The sequence below is a fragment of the Myotis myotis genome, unplaced genomic scaffold (genome assembly GCF_014108235.1).
Source record: "Myotis myotis isolate mMyoMyo1 unplaced genomic scaffold, mMyoMyo1.p scaffold_m19_p_4, whole genome shotgun sequence".
Taxonomy (NCBI): domain Eukaryota; kingdom Metazoa; phylum Chordata; class Mammalia; order Chiroptera; family Vespertilionidae; genus Myotis; species Myotis myotis.
In genome coordinates this window covers 11,311,688-11,329,295 of record NW_023416346.1, presented here as the reverse complement: position 1 = coordinate 11,329,295, position 17,608 = coordinate 11,311,688, and the positions used below count along the sequence as shown (strand labels likewise).

Here is a 17,608-nt window from a genome sequence, read left to right as displayed (position 1 = left end):
GACTCATTTATTTCAGCCCTTTGTGTTCAGCGTGTCTCCACCAAAATAAACCTACGTTTCTATGAAAATTGAGGCTTTTATTTGTGTGTGTGGCCCGTATAAACTTCAACCTTGTTCATTTGGCCCATGTTAGCCTTTGAGCTTGCCCTAGCCAGTGACGGCGAACCTATGACACGCATGTCAGAGGTGACACACGAACTCATTTTTTTTGGTTGATTTTTCTTTGTTAAATGGCATTTAAATATATAAAATAAATATCAAAAATATAAGTCTTTGTTTTACTATGGTTGCAAATATCAAAAAATTTCTATATGTGACACGGCACCAGAGTTAAGTTAGGGATTTTCAAAATGCTGACACGCCGAGCTCAAAAGGTTCACCATCGCCCTAGCCGGTTTGGCTCAGTGGATAGAAGGGTTCTGAGTTTGATTCCGGTCAAGGGCACGTATTTTGGTTGCAGGCTTCTCCCCAGACTGGGCCCTGGTTTGGCTTGTGCAGGAGGCAACCGATCAATGTGTTCCTCTCGCATCGATATTTCTCTCTGTCTTTCCCTCTCTCTGCCACTCTTTCTAAAAATCAATGGAAACATATCTTCAGGAGAGGATTTAAAATAAAGAATTAAAAATAAAGTGGATGTACCATTAAAAAAATAAAAAAGTGTTAATTATTCATTTGTTATCTACAATCTGCCTGAAAATCCGGTTATAATTTTAGTATATTATATTCCCAACCATGGTAGGTTAAAAAACGAAGCCAGAATAAGATCTCGGGAAGACAAGCTATGCTCTGGGGGTGTCCAGCCCTTCCGGCTGGGGATGCTGATGGGAATGGCACACTGAGAAGGGTCTGGAAGGCTGTTCAGTTGGTTACCTGAGGGGTGAGGGTGATGAGTAGGTGTGAAAAGGCCACTGGCCTTCCTTAATATGGGGTGTCCCCCAAATGTATGCACACGCTCTGAATAATTATAAAGGCAGTGTTTATTAAAATACATTTCATTTTCAACATTGAGCTATCGGCTGTGAAAGTGTGGATACGTTTTTTTGGGACACCCTGTATGTACTGGCATTGTCTCAGAGAGCTTGGGAAGATGAATGTAATAAAAGAAAAGCAGAAGAGCCCTAGCTGGTTTGGCTCAGTGGATAGAGCGTCGGCCTGTGGACTAAAAGGTCTCAGGTTCGATTCCAGCCAAGGACACATGCCTGGCTTGCAGGCTCGATCCCCCCCCCCAGCAGGGAGCATGCAGGAGGCAGCCAATCAATGATTCTCTCTCATCATTGATGTTTCTATCTCTCTCTCCCTCTCCCTTCCTCTCTGAAATCAAAGAAAAGCAGAAGAGCCCAGCCGATGTGGCTCAGTGGTTGAGCATCGACCTATGAAACAGGGGGTCCTGGTTCAATTCCTGGTCAGGACACATGCCCGGGGTTGCAGGCTTGATCCCCAGTGTGGGGTGTGCAGGAGGCAGCCAATCAATGATTCTCTCTCATCACTGATGCTTCTCTCTTTCTCTCTCTCTCTCTCTCTCTCTCTCTCTCTCTCTCTCTCTCTCTCTCTCTCTCCCTCTCCCAATCCCTCTCCCTCTCTGAAATCAATAAAAATATATATATATATATATAAAAAGAAATAGTAAGAAAAGCAGAAGATGCCCTGGCTGGTTTCTCTCCCTCTCCCTCTCCCTCTCCCTCTCCCTCTCTGAAATCAATAAAAAAATATATATATATATAAAAAAGAAATAGTAAGAAAAGCAGAAGATGCCCTGGCTGGTTTCTCAATGGTTAGAGCACCGGCCTGTGGACCTAAGGGTCGTGAGTTTGATTCCTGGTCAAGAGCACATACCTTGGTTGTGGGTTTGATCCTCAGCCCCAGTTGTTCAGGAGGCAACCAATCAATGTCTCTCTCCCCACCCCGCCTCCTCTCTCCCTTCTACTCTGTCTGAAAATCAATGAAAAAATAAATTCTCGGACGAGGATTAAAAAAAAAAAAAAAAGCAGAAGAAATGGCATGCTTTCGGCATCACGTATGTTGCACTGAGCACCACACCCCCTGCCCTTTGCCAGGAGCCCACAGAGAGGAGCCCAGGAAGTTCAAGGACACTCACTTGCGCTGTGCTTGGCCAGGTACTTGTCTTTGTACTTCTTCTTCTTCCCGAAGGGACTGCAGCTTGGGGCTTCGCTTGGAGCAGACTGAGCCACACTCGCCACCCTCCTGGTAGGAAAGATGATCAAGGGTGTCAGCAGAGGCCAGTGGGAAAGCCCCAGGCTCGCTCCCCTGGGTTGTGACAGAGCTGAGTAACCCCCTTCCCCGTCTACGCAAAACCTCCAGACTGATCTGCCTTCTTCCTTCCCTTGGCATTTGCCCAAAACCTTCATGTCATTCTTGAACCTCTCCTCTCTCATACCCTCTGCCAGCTGCTCATTCTCTGTGAGTCTCTAACACTCATTCCCCCTCCCCTCTCTCTGCCCCTCTCTTTTTATTTTATTTTTTAACGTATTTGTATTGATGTCAGAGAAGAAGGGAGAGGGAGAGATAGAAACATCAATGATGAGAGAGAATCATTAATTGGCTGCCTCAGGTCACAGGCCGACACTCTATCCACTGAGCCAAACCAGCTAGGGCTTATAATTTTTTAAAAATATTTTTTTTATTCGTTTCAGAGAGGAAGGGAGAGGGAGAGAGAAAGAGAAACATCAATGATGAGAGAGAACCATCATCCGGAATGAGCCCTGACTGGGAATCGAACCATGACCTCCTGGTTCATAGGTCGATGTCAACCACTGAGCCACACTGGCAGGGCATGCCCCCCCTCCCACTTTCTATCTCTCTCTGAGAACCCCCCTCAGTCTCTCAGCCTCTCAGTGTCTGTACGTGTCTCTCTCCTGTCCCCGTACTCCTCATCTCTCTCTCATAACCTACCCTTTCTCATCTTCAAGTTCTCATATCCCTGCTCTTTCTAAGCTGTCTCTGCCAGCAACCCTCACCCTGTCTATCTCTCTCTTTTTCTATCCTTTCTTCCCTCCCTTCACCCCCCATTCTCCTTCTCTCAACCTCTCTCTTGTGTGTAGAAGGCTCTGGGTTTGTGGTGAGCAGCGTGGAGGAAGTGAGGAGAGAATCACATGTGCCGATGTGTCCGCTGTATTCTCGGTACCACACTGGGAGCTGGCTGCCTGGAGCCGGGGGCTCCACAGAGAGAGGTGGAATGAGCCCAACTGCAATGTCAGGCTGCGCTGACAGGAGGACGTGGTGGGGGTTCACTCCCTCCCGGACACATTCTCATTGCCAGGCATTTGAATTCTAGAGGGCCCGGCCGGCATGGCCCAGTGGTTGAGAGTTGACCTATGAACCAGGAGGTCACAGGAGATCACCATGGTTCGATGCCCTGTCAGGGCACATGCCTGGGTTGTGGGCTTGATCCCCAGTAGGGGGCGTGCAGGAGGCAGCCAATCAATGGTTCTCCCTCATCACTGATGTCTCTCTCTCTCTCTCTCTCTCTCTCCCCCTCTCCCTTCCTCTCTGAAATCAATAAAAATATATATGTTTTTTAAAAAAGAACTCTCCTGAGAGGTGAGGGGGTGTTGAGCCCTGGGAATCCCTGGGAAGCCATCCGTGCATTGGTCTGGATGGCAGCTGGCCGGGGGCCTGAGGCCTGGCCCCTGCCTCTGAGCTCATTTTTGAACAAGTTGATTTACCACAGTGCATGGGGGAAGTGTGGTCTTTGCAATAATAGTGCTGGATCAACCAGCTAAGTATATGCGATAGAGGCTGATTCTCCCCTCATTTTCTATGCACTGGCAATTTGCATAACGGACGAGTATTTAAAATGTGACTGCTTTCTGCAGGGCTCAGAAGATATCTTCTCGAAAAGGCGCTGGCCTGGGAGGCAGGAGACCAGGGAAGCGCCAGTCCCGGTGCTGCCACTTCCTTGTAGGGACGGGGAGAGCATTTGAGGAAACAGAGGCCCTCGGACAAATGAAGAGCAATTCGGGCTCCTTTAAAGGCCTGCCAGCCTGGCCGGCTTGGCTCAGGGGTTGAGCATCGACCTATGAACCAGGAGGTCACGGTTCGATTCCCCATCAGGGCACATGCCCAGGTTGCAGCTCCATCCCCAGTGTGGGAAGTGCAGGAGGCAGCCGGTCCATGATTCTCTCTCATCATTAATGTTTCTATCTCTCCCTCTCCCTTCCTCTCTGAAATCATATATATATATCAAATATATATATATTTGATATATATATTTATATATTTATATATATTTATATATATTTATATATTATATATTATATTTTATAATATATAATAAATATATATATTATATTACATATATAATATATATTATAATTTATTATATTATATATTTATATATATTTATATATTTATATATATATATATATTTGATATATATATCAAATATATATATATATTTTAATATTTTTTATTGATTTTCTACAGAGAGGAAGGGAGAGATAGAGAGGTAGAAACATCGATGAGAGAGAAACATCGATCAGCTGCCCCCTGCACATCTCCTACTGGGGATGTGCCCGCAACCCAGGCACATGCCCTTGACCGGAATCGAACCCGGGACCTTTCAGTCTGCAGGCTGACGCTCTATCCACTGAGCCAAACCGGTTTCGGCCATAAAAATATATTTAAAAATATATATTTTTAAAAAGTCCTGCTATGTAAGCTTATCAACTCATTGTTACTGTGCCCTTACCCATTATGCCAGGGAAGCTGGGAGATTGGCTTGGTTGAGAGAGAGAGAGATTACACGCAAGATGACAGGTTCAGGAAGTGAAAACATTACTGGTGACAGGTATGGGCCCATTCCACCCGCCAATCCCACCCGTGGGAAAGCAGCTCACCATTCCTGCAGCTCAGGAGAAGGGATCAGGCCTGCTGACTCCTTGGAGGAGCCTTCCACCCGCCCTTGCCACCAGTTACTGTCATCCTTGTTGATGATCTGGATAATGTCCCCAGTGGCAAACTTCAGTCCCGCCTCCTTGCAAGGAATCAGATTGTCCTTTTTGGGGTCATAGTCGAACTGTGCTCTCATGAACATCTGAAAGAGAAGGCAAGGGACAGCTTCAGGAGAAACACCGGCATCAGCACGCGTAATAGAAAGTTCTACTGTAAATAAGTAGGGTCAGGCCCTAGCTGGTTTGGCTCAGTGGAGAGAGTGTCGGCCTGTGGACTGAAAGGCCCTGGGTTCGATTCCAGTCAAGGGCACATGCAGGAGGCAGCCAATTGATTCTCTCTCATCATTGATGTTTCTATCTCTCTCCCTCTCCCTTCCTCTCTGAAATCAATAAAAATATATTTTAAGAAAAGTAGGGTCAGGACTGAATGAATAACTCAGAGGCAAGAATGGATGGGGGGGACCCTTCCCCCCTCCCTACTTGGGAGTCCATTCTGTGGGACTCTTTCCCTCTCCCCATGTGGGAGTCTGTACTTTTTCTTCAATAAATCTCCACCTTTGCTATAAAAAAAAGAATGGATGGGGGGGCAGGGGGCCGGGGGGCTTGCCAGCCGGTGTGGCTCACTAGTTGAGCATCCACCCAGGAACCAAGGGGTCCCCAGTTGGGTTCCCGATCAGGGCATATGCCAGGGTTGCAGGCTCAATCCCCAGTGGGGGGCGTGCAGGAGGCAGCTGATGGATGATTCTCTCTCATCATTGATGTTTCTATCTTTCTCTTCTCCCTCTTTGAAATCAATAAAAATATATTTAAAAAAAAAGAATAGATGGGGAGCTGAAGCGACTGGAACTGGTTACTGTGGTGTTTGTGGAGGGGTCAGACCTGAGCCCTCCAACAAGAAGGTATAAATTGCCTTTTTGAGTCAACATGTTTGTGGTTATTGGTCTGAGTTGATGTCCCCTTGACCCCACAATCCACTTCTATGCAGAAGTTGTCAGTTACAATGTATAGATAATATCTTCACTGCAGAATTATTTTATTTTTCTTTTCCTTTCCTTTTATTTTATTTTTTTTGTTAATCCTCACCCGAGGATATTTTTCCATTGATTTTTAGGGGGAGTGGAAGAGAGGGGCAAAGACAGAAGCATTGATGTGAGAGAAACACACCGACTGGTTGCTGCCTGCATGGTTCCTGACCGGGGGCCAGGGATCGAGCCTGCAACTGAGGTACATGCCCTTTGACCGGAATCGAACCCAGGACCCATGAGTCCTCGGGCCGATGCTCGAACCACTGAGTCAAACCGGCTAGGGCCACAAAATTATTTATAAAGATGAACTACTGGAAACAACGTCATTTTCCAAGAATGGGGAATTTAGTTAAGTTATGGTCATCTACTGAATGTATGACCACATACCTACAAACATCAATTTGTAGAAGAATATTTAAAGCCCTTGAAAAATGCTGCTGATATAACATTAAATGAGAATATCCGCCAACAAAAACAATACCTAGCACACTTGACATTTTAAAAAAGTATTTATTTATACATAGAAAAAAAGACTGGAAGAAACTACTCCAGAATTTAATACCAGTTACCTCGGGTGGGAAAATTAGGGGTGCATATCTAAGCCAAAGGAAGAAGAAAAATAATAAAGAGCAGAAACAAATCAAACAGAAAATAGAGTTGAGAGGATCAACAAAGGCAAAAGTGGTTCTTTAAAGATTCACGAAATTAACAACCTAGCAAGGCCAATTAAGAAAAGAGAGAAGATACAATTTCCCAGTAGAGATCAGCAGAGATCCCAGAGATGTTCAAAAGGTTATACGATTTTATGAACAATTTCACACAAATACACTTGACAGATCACTGGAAAAACACAATTTACCAGCCATGACACAAGAAAATGAAAATATGAACACTGATATGTCTATTAAAGACCCTGAACTTGTCGTTACAATAATCTGTAATAAAACTTCAGAGTTGTTTTGAACAAAGCAAACAAACCAACCAAACCAAACTCCTCCCACATTCCTCTGTCAAGGCCCCATCCGAGCTATTTCTCTCTTCGGCGGATATTTTTTCATATGTTTCCTGCCGTGTGCATTTTTCCTCCTAGGAATGATCTCTTCATTCTCTTCACCCATTTTCTTCTTGGGGTTGTGGAATAAGGAGATTATCCCTTCCTTTCACATTCATTGCAAACAGGCAGCAAAGTACCAGCCCTGCCGGTGGGCAGAAAGAAGGCCTGTCTATTTGTAATGGATGTTAGTTTAGTTCAGAGAGCACCAGGCAGCTACATCTGTAAGATATATAGAACTTAAAAGTTATGCCCGGCTGGCGTGGCTCAGTGGTTGAGTGTCAACCTATGAACCAGAAGGTTACGGTTTGATTCCCTGTCAGGGCACATGCCCGGGTTTCGAGCTCGATCCCCAGTGTGGGGCGTGCATGAGGCAGCCGATCCATGATTCTCTCTCATCATTGATGTTTCTATCTCTCTCTCCCTCTCCCTCTCTGAAGTCAATAAAAAAAACATTTTTTATATTTTCAATACAATCATGTCATTTCAATCACATCTCAACACTGGGCCTGAATTCTGCCATCATCGCAACAGAGCAAACCCACCTGTAATGCAGGAAGACGGTTTTGCTGGTTGGGAATTACTTTTAATGAGATGATTCCTTTGGTTTCTTTCTATTGAAAAAGAAAAGGGTAATAAAATGTTAACTTGGATGATTTGGGTTTTATAAAGTCATTTCCCCCCTCAAAGTCCCATTTTTCCTGCACACTTGGAAATTCTGTAGGACAATTCCTCCTTCAATTCTAGTATCATGTGCCCCCAACCACTGTAACAACATGGAGACGCACAAAGAATAATATAGAAAAAGCTAATGATTTCCCCTCCTCCCCACACTCGACCACAAAGTACCTGAGATGAGTCCTGGCACACATGTCCGAGGCTTTCTCTACACCAATAAAAACATTTACAAATACAGGGTGTCCCAAAACAATGTAGTATACACACTTTAACAGCTGATAACTCAATTTTCACTCCTTTTCAGGTTTAACTGAAATAATGGGTGAAGCCAGACTAAGCTTTGAATCAAGAGCATTTATTGCTCAGCCAGCATGGTTCAACGGTTGAGTATTGACCTATGAACCAGGGCGCATGCCCGGGTTGTGGACTCGATCCCCAGTCGGGGGGAGTGCAGGAGGCAGCTGATCAATGATTCTCTCTCCTCATTGATGTTTCTCTCCGTCTCCCTTCCTCTCTGAAGTCAATAAAGACATATTTTTTAAAAAAGAGAAAGTGAAATCTTGGATTATAATCATGGATTTGTATTTTTCTTCTTTCAGTTCTATCAGGTTTTGCTTCAAGTACTTTGGAGTTCTGTCATTAGGGGCATGGGCATTTAGGATTTGGGTCATTTCAAGAGGCAGGGTACAGCCTTAACTGGTTTGGCTCAGTGGATAGAGCATCGGCCTACAGACTGAAGGGTCCCAGGTTTGATTCTGGTCAAGGGCATGTACCTGGGTTGCGGGTACATCCCCAATAGAGGGTGTGCAGGAGGCAGCTGATTGATGTTTCTCTCTCATCGATGTTTCTAACTCTCTATTCCTCTCCTTTCCTCTGTGAAAAATCAATAAAATATATTTTTAAAAAATAAAAATAAATAAAACATATATATTTTTTTTAAAAAAAGAGGTAGGGTACGTATGGTCCCTGTTCTCCATCTTGGTCAGAAGCAGAAGTCTACACAAGACGTTTTGATGAAAGCAAATTCTTTTTTTAACACAGGGGTCCTCAAACTTTTTAAGTAGGGGGCCAGTTCACTGTCCCTCAGACCGTTGGAGGGCCGGACTATAGTTTAAAAAACACCTATGAACAAATTCCTATGCACACTGCACATATCTTATTTTGAAGTAAAAAAACAAAACGGGAACAAATACAATATTTGTATTTGCATGTGGCCTGCGGGCCGTAGTTTGAGGACCCCTGTTTTAACATATTTTTATTTATTTCAGAGAGGAAGGGAGGGGGAGAGAGAGATAGAAACATCCATGATGAGAGAGAATCATGGATTGGCTGCCTCCTACAAGTCCTTCACTGGGAATCGAGCCCACAACCTGGGCATGTGCCCTTGACCGGAATCGAACCCAGGACCTTTCAGTTCGCAGGCTGACGCTCTATCCACTGAGCCAAACCGGCCAGGGCTGAAAGCAAATTCTTTTTTTTTTTTTTTTTTAAATATATTTTATTGATTTTTTACAGAGAGGAAGGGAGAGAGATAGAGAGTTAGAAACATCGATGAGAGAGAAACATCGATCAGCTGCCTCCTGCACATCTCCCACCGGGGATGTGCCCGCAACCCAGGCACATGCCCCCGACCGGAATCGAACCTGGGACCCTTCAGTCCACAGGCCGACGCTCCACCCACTGAGCCAAACCGGTTTCGGCTGAAAGCAAATTCTTAAAAGCCATGTGATTGTGGGCAAGTTTCAGAACTCTCCAAAGTTCCATTTCCTCATCTCTGTCTCAAGTGAGAAAACACATTTTGGTTTTCAAATGACACTTCCTTCTGGGTTGCTGTTCTCTGATTCATTCCCAGGCAAGTACCCTAGAATCTCACTCCTAAGTACCCAAGGTGTGGCTTCTGCTGCGGTGGCCAATTACACCCAACCACCCCTGGGTGGTTTTCAAAAAAGCTTTATTGTTGAAAGTTATCACATATGGCCCCCTTTCCCCTCCATTGACCTCTTCTAGCTTGTCCCCACCCCCCGCCCCAGGCCTTCACCACCCTATTGTCTGTGTCCCCCATGGGTATTTTAATGCTTTGGTTACAGGAATGATCTCTGGTGTGTGCAGAGGTGGAGGAAGATGGTGAAGAATCTGGAGGGGCCCATAGGACAGGCAGCACATACACCAAGTACAATGCCTGCACATAGTAAGTGCTCAACAAATATTGACCGAATCTAAAGGGCACACTCAACTTTTCATTAGAATATCCCATTTGCTCTTCATAATAAATCTGTGACATAAGAAGAGGAGTTACTGCTCTAACCGGTTTGGCTCAGTGGATAGAGCGTCGACCTGCGGACTGAAAGGTCCCAGGTTCGATTCCGGTCAAGGGCATGTACCTGGGTTGCGGGCACATCCCCAGTAGGAGATGTGCAGGAGGCAGCTGATTGATGTTTCTCTCTCATCGATGTTTCTAACTCTCTATCCCTCTCCCTTACTCTGTAAAAAATCAATAAAAAAAATCAATAAAAATAAAATAAGCCCTGATCGGTTTGGCTCAGTAGATAGAGCGTCGGTCTGCGGACTGAAGGGTCCCAGGTTCGATTCCAGTCAAGGGCATGTACCTTTGTTGTGGGCACATCCCCAGTAGGGGGTGTGCAGGAGGCAGCTGATCGATGTTTCTCTCTCATCGATGTTTCTAACTCTCTGTCCCTCTTCCTTCCTCTCTGTAAAAAATCAATAAAATATAAAAAATAAAATAAATTCTTTAAAAAAAAGAAAAAGAAGAAGGAGTTACTATCTTTGTTTCACAGATGACTTAGAGAAGTTAATTCACTTGCTCAAAATCACAGGGCTAGAATAAAGTAGGGCAGGGATTCCGAGCTGCCATTACAGACCACGGCCTTCTGCCACCCAGACCAATGTTCTTTCTAGACAGATGCTCTGCGCTATTTGCCTTGTTTGAGAAGTTTACTCAATGAAAGCAGAGAACTCTCATTTCTTGCACAGAATAAAGATTGCCAACGGTAATCGTTTCCTCCACGAGATACAAATACTTTGACAGGAAAATGAGGCAAAGTGACACCGATGAAGACAATGACATAGAAATACTCACCATCGCCTTCTGCAGCTGATCTACCGAGTGATTGGTCACGTTTGTGCCATTGATTTCTAGGATCTCATCCCCCACGTGAAGGGAGCCTGCCATGAAATGAAAAAAATCAGTCCACAAAAGAATAAATGTTCAACTCTGTAAAGTATATGATGGTCTAATGCTATGCTGCATACCTGAAACTAACATAAAATAATATCGAATGTAAACTGTAATTGAAAAAAAATTTTGTGAAGAATAAATGTTCAGCCCGGCTGGTGTAGCTCAGTGGTTGAGCATCAACCTATGAACCAGGAGGTCACGATTCGATTCCCGGTCAGGGCACATGCCCGGGTTGTAGGCTCTATCCCCAGTAGAGGGCGTGCAGGAGGCAGCCAAGCAATGATTCTCTCTCATCATTGATGTGTCTATCTCTCTCTCCCTCTCCCTCCCTCGCTGAAATCAATAAAATATATTTTAAAAAAAGAAGAAATGTTCAGCCCTAGCCAGTTTGTCTCAGTGGACAGAGCATCGGCCTGCACACTGAAAGGTCTGGGTTCGATTCCGGTTGGGGGCTCAGTCCCCCGTAGGGGGCATGCAGGAGGCAACCAATCAATGATTCTCACTCATCATTGATGTTTCTCTCTCTTCTTTCTCTCTGAAATCAATAAAAATATATATTTTAAAAAAGGATACCATAGAAAAGAAACCATGACCTAGAGCACTGGTCGGCAAACTCATTAGTCAACAGAGCCAAATATCAACAGTACAATGATTGAAATTTCTTTTGAGAGCCAAATTTTTTAAACTTAAACTATATAGGTAGGTACATTGTTATTAACTTAATTAGGGTATTCCTAAGGCTTAGGAAGAGCCATACTCAAGGGGCCAAAGAGCCGCATGTGGCTCGCGAGCCGCAGTTTGCCGACCACGGACCTAGAGCATAGTACACAATACAGGATTTTACACAATTCAACCATGAATGTTCTTTTGTTTCCCTTGAGGAATGTATTGAGGCAAGTACTTCACAGTTTAAGACTATCACATCCTCCCTGACCTCAGTACTCCAACAGCAGAATAAAAGCACCTCGCCCTTGCCCTGACCAGGTAGTTCAGGTGGTTGGAGCGCTGTCCCATACACTGAAGGGCTGCACATTTGATTCCCGGTCAGGGCACATAGCTAGGTTGTGGGTTCGATCTCCGGTCGGGGCATGTACAGGAGGCAACCAGTTGATAGATGTTTCTCTCTCTAAAATCACTAAACATATCCTCGAGTGAGAATTTAAAGAAAAAATAAATGAAAGCACCTCATCCTCAAAGTTCCCTGTAATTAGAGATCCCACTAAAAAGAATAACAATGTAAGGCAAAGAACACAGTACTCCTCATTCGGCAGAAAGTTCGATATTTCTTTGTTGTTTAGCTAAAACCACAAACTGTTACCTAATGGTAAAGTTCATCAGTATTTAGATTCTATGTGAAGAGTGCTTACCAATATTTGTGCCACCCCAGATACAAAACTGAACATAAAAGTGTAGGACCTAATGTTTAATGTCTATTTGCTCAATTTAACTGTGAGCTCCAGGAGGAATAGATGGTTTGTTTCGTTCACTATTCTGTACTCAAGTTCTAATGCAATGGGTTGTATACAGTAATTGCTCAAATATTAACTGGAAAAATATTGGTATCCTATATAATAAGAGCCTAATATGCTAAGTGTCCAACCTTTAGACTGTTTGACCAGTTGCTATGACGCGAACTGACCACCAGGGAGCAGACGATCTGACCGGTAGGTTAGCTTGCTGCTGGGGTCCAGCCAATCGGGCCTAGGCGAGACAGGCCAGACACGCCCTAGAGCCCTCCCTCAGTCCCTCCCTGGCCCTGATTGTGCATTGGTGGGGTCCCTCGGCCTGGCCTGTGCCCTCTCACAATCTGGGACCCCTTGGGGGATGTCAGAGAGCCGGTTTCAGCCCGATCACCTTAGGCCGGGCTGAGGGACCCCACCAGTGCACAAATACGTGCACTGGGCCTCTAGTATATAAATAGGTGTATAAGAAAAGCTCAGAGGGAGAGATGGTGGCACTGGGCAATTCATATGAAGAGCTTATCACACAATTAGTCTAAAGAGCCAGTTACTAAGTCACAAATAATCTCTTGACACACATACAAAAATGCTGTTTGGGTAATCCTCACCCAAGGATATTTTCCCCTTGATTTTTAGAGATATTGGAAGTCGGGGGAAGAGAGAGAAAAATATCGATGTGAGAGAGACACATCGATTGGTTGGTTGCCTCCCGCAAGCAGCCTAACCAGAGCCGGGGATCAAACCTGCAACGGAGGTACATGTCCGGGAAATCAAACCCATGACCCTTCAGTGCCAGGGCTGATGCTCTACCACTGACCCACACCGGCTAGGACCAAAAAATGCTCCCAGTTTTGAAGATTATAAGCTCCATGTCCCTCACCACTGAGGCGAATGAAACAATCTAGGAACCCCACAGAGTACCTTGTCTATGAATCATGCCACCATGAAGAATTCTCGCCACTGTACAGGATTGCTTCTCGTTCAGCTTCAGAGTGATTCCCTGAAATAGAGACAATGGTGCAGAATGTTTTCATGTAAGCTCTTTCTGAGGTTATCTTGAAGACAATTTAAGGCAATTTCTCAGGAGAAAGATTTTCCATCTATACATGGGGTGCTCCTCAACTAGAACGGGCATGAAGCCTGCTTGGAGGAGGAGCTTGAGATGGAGACAGGCTATACGACAGCTGGCTGCTTCCCTAATTCAGTTTCTGAGTTTCCTCTCATGGCCCAGTGACTTATGTGGTTGAGAGTAAGCAGGGGGTAAACAGGATAAGGGGTTACCATAGGCTCCTCTGTGACCTTCTCGAACTGGATGAGTCGCACCTTCCGCACCTCCTGTCCCTTAGCCTGGGTAGGGCTACCTGGGGCAGCAGACTCTTCGGTATACATGTCCTCGGTCACGGCATTCAACTGGTGCGACACGGCCTGTCCCATCAAAATAACAGAGCAATGTGTGAAGTAAACAGCGAAGATCCTCCCCCGTGCCAGTCTGTAATAGCAATTCTAAAACCCCATGGCCCTGCCTGACCGGTTTGGCTCAGTGGATAGAGCGTCGGCCTGCAGACTCAAGGGTCCCAGGTTCGATTCCGGTCAGGGGCATGTACCTTGGTTGCGGGCACATCCCCAGTGGGGAGTGTGCAGGAGGCAGCTGATCGATGTTTCTCTCTCATCAATGTTTCTGACTCTCTACCCCTCTCCCTTCCTCTCTGTAAGAAATCAATAAAATATATTTTTTAAAAAAATAAAAATAAAATAAAACCCCATGGTCCAGCTGGTGTGCCTCAGTGGTTGAGCATCGACCTGTGAACCAGGAGGTCATGGTTCGATTCCTGGTCAGGACACATGCTGGGTTTGTGGGATCAATTCCCAGTAGGGGGTGTGCAGGAGGCAGCCAGTCAATGATTCTCTTATCATTGATGTTTCTCTCTCTCTCTCCCTCTCCCTTCCTCTCTGAAATCAATAAAAACATATTAAAAACATTAAACCCCAAGGCTCTGAACACCAACAGTTCTGAGTTTGGCATCCACTCTCATTTGAATTTATGTGAAGCTGTCTGAAAGCTTTATTTATCCAACTTAATAGACATGTTGACTCAGTTCTCTGCAGAAATATTAATGTGTTTGATTTACAGGGTGCTGCCCTGCTGGGAGAATTACAAAAAATAGAACACAGTCAGGAAAACTGTGATTTCTAATGCACATTGGGCCCCAAGAGCTTCTGGTAAGGGGCTGTGTACCTGCATGGGGCATACACACACATACTCCATAGTGAAGGCCCAAGCGGGGGGGGGGGGTTTAACTCATAATGAGAGGAGGCAGTGGGGACAAGTGCAGTGGGAAAGCCTCAGTAACGGATGGCGGAGAAGTGAGCACGGATGGCGGTGGCCTTTCCCATCCCAACAATGAGCGCCTCTCCAGTGACAGGAGCTCTGGTGAGCATCAGACCCAACTGCTCTTCCCTCTTTACTTCCTGATGCTCTGGGTCACACATCAGTTTCTCACAAACCACCTCTGAGGCTATAAAGAAACGAGAGGCCCAGTGCACATTGAAAGGAAATTAATTAGAATAAATATTTTAGAGGTTGGGGAGGGACTGTGGGAGGTTGGCTCCAGGGCGTGTCTGGCCCATCTCACCCAGTCCCGACTGGCCGGACCCCAGCAGCAAGCTAACCGACTGGTCAGAGAGTCTGCCCCTTGGTGGTCAATGTGCGTCACAGCAACTGGTCAAACGGTTGAACGAATGGTCCAAATTAGGCTTTTATTATATAGGATTCTATTTGCCTGGCCAGCGTGGCTCAGCGGTTGAGCGTTGGCCTGTGAACCAGGAGGTCATGGTTTGATTCCCAGTCAGGGCACATGCCCGGGTTGTGGGCTCAATCCCCAGTGTGGGGTGTGCAGGAGGCAGCCGATCAATGATTCTCTCTCATCACTGATGTTTCTATCTCTCTCTCCCTCTCTGAAATCAATAAAAAGATATATTAAAAAAGAAAAAGACAGATGATACCAAGTGTTGGAACTCTCATACACTGCCGGTGGGAATGGTAAATGGTGCAGCCACTGTGGAAAACAGTTTGGAAATTTCTTATGTAAAGTTAACATTTACCCTATGTCCCAGCCATCCCACTCCTAGAGAAAAGAGAACAGATTCTCACAAAAAGGCTTGTACATGAATGTTCATACCAGCTCTATTCATAATAGCTGAAAAGTGGAAACCACCATCAACTTTCCCACTAAGGTCTTTTATAGCTATACTAGAGGCCTGATGCATGAAATTCGTGCAAGGGGCTGGGCCCTCGAAGCCCTGGCTTCATCTGGAAGGTCATCCAGAAGGATGTCTGGAAGGTCATTTGGCTGTCTGGTCTAATTAGCATATTATGCTTTTATTGTTATAGATATTTTCTTTTCCTAGACGAAGATTCAATTCAGGATTAGGCACTGCTTTGAGTTTGCACATCTCTTTAGTCACCCTTCATTTGGAAAAGTTCCTCAGCCTTTTATGACCTTGACATTTTTTAAGAGGACAGGGCTACTGTATTTTTTTAAATATATATTTTTATTGATCTCAGAGAGGAAGGGAGAGGGAGAGAGAAACATCAATGAGAGAGAATCACTGATCGGCTGCCTCCGGCACGCCCCCCACTGGGGATTGAGCCCAAGGGGGGGTGTTAATTCATAATGGGAGGAGGCAGAGGGGACAAGTGCAGTGGGAAAGCCTCAGTAACGTGGAGAAGTGAGCACGGATGGCGGTGGCCTTTCCCATGTGCCCTGGGCCAGAATCAAACTTGGGACCTTTCAGTCCGTAGGCCGACGCTCTATCCACTGAGCCAAACCACTAGGGCTACTATTGTCACTTTAATTAACATACTTTTAAGAGGTCAATGGAGACTCTGGTAAGATGGTGACATTTGAAATAGTTCTAGTTACGGGGTGGCCTCAAATGAGGGAAGTACTAAGAAAGAGAAACTGCCTGTGTAGCAACCAGACTCACATGACACCAAATCATATGACATCGCTATTAAAACAGAATTGTCTGAGATACGGTTGTATATTTAGAAATCATAACTTCAAGGTTCTCTATAGTAGACGGCTCAATAGTCTAGTTCACACTGCATCTCATGGGGGTATCCTAGCATGCAGCAATGACAAGGAGGTGCTGAGGTTAACCTTGAAGATAAATTGTTAAGAGGAAGAAAAAGCCACAGCGAGGAAAGGTATGCTATCATCAGCATAAACAGTGAAACAATGGCCACGTTCATACTTGCTTGTAAATGCATATGCGACCTCTGGAAGGAGAGACAGGCAACCGTAGCTGCTTCTGGGAAGGAGAACTGGGTGACCACAGAATGGGGCGAGAAGGAAATTGTATTCACCGTGTAGCCACTTAAACCTTTCAAATTACTTACTATGTGCATGTGTTACTGCGGTAAAAGAAATCAGTGAGAGCCCTGACCGGTTTGGCTCAGTGGATAGAGCGTTGGCCTGTGGAATGAAGGGTCCCAGGTTCGAGTCCGGTCAAGGGCATGTACCTTGGCTGTGGGCACATCCCCAGTGGGGGGTGTGCAGGAGGCAGCTGATCGATGTTTCTTTCTCATCGATGTCTCTAACTATCCCTCTCCCTTCTCTCTATAAAAAATCAATAAAATATATTTAAAAAAAAGACATCAGTGAGAGAAAAAACACAGCATAGGTTACAGATCATAGGCACGCCTTCTGACAGAAACAGACCCAAACTGTCTGGGTCCCGCGTCCTGACTCTTCTACTAACATCTGGGTAATGGTGGGCACGTTTCTTGAGCTCTCAGTGCTTCACTTACAAATGTGGGCTGTTGTCAAGATGCTGTGCAAGTCTGTCTGCAGGAGAGTGCTGAGATGCATTTAGAATCCTGAAAGAGCCCTAGCCTGTTTGGCCCAGTGGATAGAGCATGAGCCTGCGGACCAAAGGGTCCCAGGTTCGATTCCTGTCAAGGGCACATACCTTGGTTGCAGGCTTCTCCCCAGCCTGGGCCCTCGTCGGCGCACATGCAGGAGGCAACCAATCGATATGTTTCTCTCACATAGATGTTTCTTTCTGTCTTTTCCTTTCTCTTCCACTCTCTCTAAAAATCAATGGAAAAATATCCTCAGGTGAGGATTTAAAAAAAAGAAAGAAAAAAAACGAATCCAGAAAGACACTGCTACAGAAGATGCTCAGCATATAAAATTTCATGTATCAGCCCTGGCTGGTATTTCTCAGTGGTTAGGGCATCAGCCCATGGACCAAAGGGTCTAGGTTCGATTCCCAGTCAAGGG

The 17,608-nt window shown here is 45.3% G+C and overlaps 1 protein-coding gene across 1 annotated transcript in view; it reads right to left on the bottom strand.

Moving 5' to 3' along the window:
* Positions 1-17,608, bottom strand: part of MPP1 (membrane palmitoylated protein 1) — a 37,581-nt gene that overhangs the window by 7,110 nt on the left and 12,863 nt on the right. The window contains exons 2-7 of the mRNA XM_036305290.1: positions 13,602-13,745; positions 13,242-13,320; positions 10,762-10,847; positions 7,532-7,600; positions 4,857-5,053; positions 2,096-2,202 (exon numbers count right to left, since the gene is read on the bottom strand). Of these exons, the coding sequence (XP_036161183.1) occupies positions 2,096-2,202; positions 4,857-5,053; positions 7,532-7,600; positions 10,762-10,847; positions 13,242-13,320; positions 13,602-13,745 (682 nt within the window). The remainder of the gene's footprint in view (positions 1-2,095; positions 2,203-4,856; positions 5,054-7,531; positions 7,601-10,761; positions 10,848-13,241; positions 13,321-13,601; positions 13,746-17,608) is intronic.